The 5,794-nt window shown below is 41.2% G+C and overlaps 1 protein-coding gene across 2 annotated transcripts in view; it reads right to left on the minus strand.

Annotated features, from left to right (window-relative positions):
* The window catches only part of Myoz2 (myozenin 2), a 28,711-nt gene extending 24,323 nt beyond the window's left edge, over window positions 1-4,388 (minus strand). The window contains exons 1-2 of one of the 2 annotated variants that reach the window (XM_021158976.2): window positions 4,215-4,388; window positions 3,596-3,687 (exon numbers count right to left, since the gene is read on the minus strand). In XM_021158976.2, the coding sequence (XP_021014635.1) occupies window positions 3,596-3,671 (76 nt within the window). In that variant the 5' untranslated portion in view covers window positions 3,672-3,687; window positions 4,215-4,388. Of the gene's footprint in view, window positions 1-2,591; window positions 2,699-3,595; window positions 3,688-4,214 lie in introns of those variants that run through there. The other variant, XM_029475624.1, reaches the window with a different exon arrangement.
* Between the last annotated feature and the right edge of the window lie 1,406 nt (window positions 4,389-5,794).

Raw genomic sequence — 5,794 nt, forward strand, 5'->3', positions numbered from 1 at the left:
CAGGCGGATTTCTGAGTTCGAGGCCAGCCTGGTCTACAAAGTGAGTGCCAGGACAGCCAGGGCTACACAGAGAAACCCTGTCTCGAAAAAACAAAAACAAAACAAAACAAAAAAACAAACAAACAAACAAAAAAAATTCGGTGCAGCGGCGCGAAGCCAGATCCACACAGCCCTCCATTCGGAACCAGGGCCTTCCGATTTCAGAGGACAAAGCTAAACTCTTTCCCTGAAATTACAAAAATAACCTTCCAGATTGTCTTCAGCATGCCAAGGAAGGCAGTTCACCAGTTATCAAGAGGAAGACAAAAATCCAAAAAGCATAAGACAACAAAGCCCTCCTATAGTGCAGGAGGAAAAGCTACTGGGTGGCAGATGACACTTTGGTCCCCTTTCTATTATGCGGATCTTATTCTGAGCTGCTGGGAAACCGTGTTTACAGGTAAGGAACACTTCACACTCAGTTCATCTTGTGGTCGTTTTAACTCTCAATTCCGTTCCCAGCCATATCATAGAGTGCTTGTCCTTAATCCATCCTGATGGCTCTGTCTCTTCCTTTCCTATCCCTAGCCTCTTATTCCTATCCCTCTGTGCTTATTTCTCAACACTGGAAGGCATTCTTGAGTGAGCAAGGATCACAGTTCATGCTGGAAACCAGTACAGATTCCAGGTAAACTGCCCAGGGCGAATGGGTCAAGGGTTATTATGGGCTGTCCTTTCTTGTCCTCACAACTAATTCATGTACAGATGAAAGCAATATATTCCATCAGCCTTGCATCATAGCACTTTTTAGATGTTTGCAACTGTGGCTGACATGCTGTTGTATGAAGCACAAATGTTTTTGTTACAATAGTAACACAAGTCCACTTCCCCATTTGTTCCTCTAGTACCAGTACTATGATAGGGCTTTTCAGTGATGAGACCAATCGGGGCAGACAGCCTGGGTAACAGGACACACTGTTTTCTTTAACATTTATCTGTTTATATTCTCTCTCTCTCTCTCTCTCTCTCTCTCTCTCTCTCTGTGTGTGTGTGTGTGTGTGAGTGTGTGTATACTTCTGGGAGTTTGTTCTTGCCTTCCACCATGTAAATTCCAAGGATTAAAGTCAGGTCCCCAGGCTTGGCCCTCAGAGCCATCTGGCAGGCTCTAGATACTTTAATCAGCTCATTGTTGGGCATGTGATATATTCACTTCTGGTGTATTAATGTGACATCAAATTACCATGGGTCCAGAACGAGCAATAACATGTGTGAGGTAAATGGAAACTAGGATTTAAAAGCCCATTCTATACAGTTGACACTGTCGTCTCTATAGATAGACCTTTTCAGTGATTCTTCCAGGCAGTTTGTCCTTCTGATAACAAGAGTGATCTAGTGTGAAACTTCCCCTCTTCTATTTCCCTACTCATCTCAGAGTCTCCCCAGCTGTGGTCTCGGTCACAAGAACTGGGGTAAATGTCCACTTCACAAAGGCTCACTCAGCGTTCCCTCCAGGTTAGATGGTTGTGGAGGGTGGTAATAAGAACGTGTGAGTTATAAAACTTAACATCGTTCTTATGTGTAAGAAGACCACTTAGTCTTAACATAAAGATTGGGACTCTATCACATATCATTTTAAACTATCCGGGTGTTTTTACAGCTGCAAGATGTTTTAAACATAAAGACTCATTTCCGCCGTCAATGTTTCTCTGAAGATCATATCTTATTCCTTCATCCCTAGAAAAGGTGATGCTTTCCTGCTGCAGAACTATCTATTCCTTGCAGCCCGCAAATAGTCAAGTTCCACGCAAGACTCCAGCAGAGATAAGAGAAAGAAATTACATATTTGTCTTGCTTCATAACACACTTTAGTTGTCCTGTCTTGGGTGAGTCTGATTATCCAGCTCTATCTATAATATTCAGCAGTCTGGGGCTCTTCCTACCTGGCCCGGAGCTCATCCACTGTTGGAGGAGAAGTCTTCACATGGCCAAAACTTCCTGGTGGGGAGATTGTAGTGTTCCCCCCTTGATATATAATTGTATTTTTATACTTTCTAAACATAAAGCTTTCAATGGTTATATTTATTAAAATTAAAGAGATAATTTTACTCTCAAGGGAAATGCAGAGTAGAATCTAACATTTAATTTAGAGTGAGAGTATATTAAATGGATTCACTTACTTATGATTATGGTATAATTATATGGGATCATTTGTGTTCAGGGTGGTATAGCCTAAGACAATTATGATGATGATGTAATTCGGAAGTGACTTTCTAAAGCCTAGTTTTACATTAAACACTTTAGTCTCAAGTTTAAGTTATTACTTGACTTTTGGCACATTTTGACTAGGAAAGCCACAGACATGATTTCAAGTAAATTACCCAAAATGGGATACACAAAGATGCTTGCAAATTAAAAAAAAAAAAAAAAAAAAAAAAAAAAAAAAAAAAAAAAAAAAGCACAAAGTTTGAAACTTTGGATTGATCCTGTCTGGTAGCTAGGGCAGACTTATTCTCATTTTATTCTAAATGAATTTGCCATGAAAGGAAAGCCTGAGAATCAAGCAGAAGCCAGCATGATGGTTTGATAGCAAAGAGATCACAGCTGAGCCGTACCCTTTCAACATGACTGTGGTATGTGGCCGGTATGCAAGACACTTTGATTGGTAGAACAGCTTGCTTTATGGAAAAGATGATGTGAAATACTACACTCATCCTGGTTTCCAGATGCCTCACACGGTTTCATGACTCTAGATGCGAATATTTTCATGGTGCAAGGCTTCATTTGCTGCCAACAGAACAAAAAGATAAGGGGACACCCTACAAATTCCACAACATATCTGGAATGGGTCAGATCAGCCCTAAAAAGGGTCTGGATATTAAACTAGAAATTTAACAGTATGCTAATCTTTATTCATGAACGAAATGAATTTCCTTTTTAACAAGTAAAATATAAGGGCTTCCAGAACTATGTACTAGGATTTTAAAATAATAAAAATATTATTTATTATTGAAATAATATCTTGCATCTGTCAAATATTAAAATTAAGTTGTTTTCACATTAAAAAAAACTCATTTTCAGAAAGTATTAATAAAGTTGATTTTGCATGCAATCTATGTTAGTAAATCAATTGCTAATTGTGAATGCTGGTGTCAGGGTTAAACACTGAACATGAAATTCTATGCAATCAATTATTTGTTTTGAAAAATTTTCAAAGGCTGATAGAACATATTTTGAATTTTTTAAGTAAGACAAAGTAAAAGTAATCACGATAGAAAAAGATAGGGCTGTGTGACCATTGTCTATAAGCAAACAAAATTAACAAGCATCATGTTCACTGATAATGTGAGAGGCGGACCCAGGGAGTGAGCATCAGCTGTCAGCTTGCTTCATTCCTTCTGCAGCAGTTGTTCATCTGAAAATAGCTTTCAGATGAGGAAGGATGGCCGCAAAAGGATGCATTGCCATAGGCTTCTCTACAGCGACCACCCCTCCCAACCCCCCCAGGAGTCTCACGTTTGTTATGGTAGACAGGAAGTAAACTATAGAATATTAACATCAGAAAGGACCTAAATCCGTGCCATGCTACATTAAGATGATGAAGAGCTTTTAGTGGTACCATGTCCATGGATTTCCTTCGTGATGGCTGATGCTTGCTGTTTCCTTTGCTTCACCATGGCGCTATGTGATAGCATAGTATTTTTTTGTTCCCTGTTGAAAGTAAAGGGACATGATTGAGGCAGTGTGAAGGATCCGTTACAATCATCCTTTCTGAAAGAGAACATCTCCCTTCGTTAGTAAGAATCAGCTACTGCTTTTTTACTGAAAGGCCAACATAGACTGCTTGTCTGTCTACAATGCACATGCCTATCAGCAGCTCATGTCCCAGGGCAGAGGGTGACAGTCTCCGACCCAGCCTCTGTACGTGACCCAGTACATTGACCACTATGCATTGAGGAACAGCCTCCTTGCTCTCCCCTCTCTTTCCTACATGTTATTTCTCATCTGTCAGTGCTTCTTTCCTGGCTGTCATCCCACGAGCATCAGGAGACATCACTCCCAGCAAACTCTTAAGAGTGAGGAAGAGGCCGCATTCAGCCAGACTATTTGGTACATTTTAAGTCAGCGTTGAAAGCTACCCTTTACAGCAAAGGGTTACCATCCTTTTATGAGTCACATAACTCTGAACCTCTGGGGCCAACTGACTAATAAAACATTTTAGGAAACCGTCCACTCACCTTGCTGTCAGGCTGCACTTTTCAGCAGGGGTGAATCCCAATTGTGGAGGAAGGCACTGAAGGTGGAATATGACGGCACTTGGGCCCGATGGGTTTTATCCTTGAACCTGGAACGGCATGGTCCCTCGATCTGACTCAAACAGGGGACTGAGCCTTTCTGAGAAGACTGGCATCCAGCTGACATCAACTGACTATATATAGCACCAAATACTTTAGCTACTCATATCTTCCTGGCGAAAGGGAGGGACAGGGACAGATTGGGTTCTCTCTATTGTATTTCTGGCCTCTGAGATAGTTGAATGAAATATTCATTCACTGGGCCTGAAGAATGTTTTTACTGAACACAAGAATGTTTTTACTGAACACTTTCTGTTGGAAAGTACCACAGCCAAAATGGATTTTAAAACTTTCTGAAGATGTAGTTCTTATTCCATACCTTAGTCGAGGGGATAAGAGATGTATATTAATTAGAGCAAAATGATGAATTATTCATAATAAAAATGAACAGTAGGGGCCCTGGAAAGATGGCCCAGTGGTTAAGAACACTTGTTATCTTTCAGAGGATCTGGGTTCAAGTCCCAGTCACCCACATGGTTGCTCACAACTGCCTGTAACTCCAGTTCCAGAGGATCAGACATTATTTTTCTGGCCTCTTCCAGTATCTGCATGGACACACACACACACACACACACACACACGGAGGAGAGAGACCTAGCAGAGAGGGAGGGGAGATGGGGGGTAGGGGGTAGTAGGAAGAGAGAAGAAAAAACCTTTTTAAAAATGAACATTATGGCCAATATCTACAGTACCTCACCACGAACAAAGGCTGTGATGAGTTTGTCAACAGAGCCAGCCCATAAGCAAAGGTGAGAATTGTTGCAGCTTTTAATAACAGGTAATATTTGAATGGTAATATAAAGAAAGTTTCACATCGGCCAAGCCATGAAGCTCAAAGCTTCTAACTGGATCACACATTGGAAGACATCCATAGAAGTTGCCTCTGCAAAGTTGCCCAGCCTCTCCAAGGTCTGGAGGGAAGGAAGGACTTCTGCCTCAAGGAATTATGACAGGAAAAGTTCTCAGAGTCAAACCACCTTGGCTTCCTGGCTGGATTTTGATCACAAGGTCATAGTTTTCCTATCCTGTGTGGTATATTCCTTTTACAATTCCTTATTTCCTGGAACACACTTCCCAATTCACCTGGCTCACTTCTTCCAAGTTCAGAGTTCACAGTGTGACATGTTGAGGGCTTGGTATTAAGTCCTCCTGACACCTTGCCCCAACCATCCTGCTTGCATTCCACTGCATCACTGACTGATCTCTCAAGCATTTTTCTTAGTGTCTTGAAATCAGTCAAGAGGAACATCCTATGTGAGTGAGGGACAGACTCAACCTCCACTGAAACAACCAACTGACAATGAGGTGAACTTTTGTTTGTCTTCCAAGAAAACTTAATCCAGAGTGAGGAACGCCGGGTAGGGCTGACCTACGTGACTTTCCCTTCCTTCTTCTTGCTCCATTATCCCTAAAATGCAGATCTCTGAGGCCTCTATTTTATCCACCCAGAAAAAAGAAAAGAA

The sequence above is a fragment of the Mus caroli genome, chromosome 3 (assembly GCF_900094665.2).
Source record: "Mus caroli chromosome 3, CAROLI_EIJ_v1.1, whole genome shotgun sequence".
NCBI classification, from domain to species: Eukaryota; Metazoa; Chordata; class Mammalia; order Rodentia; family Muridae; genus Mus; species Mus caroli.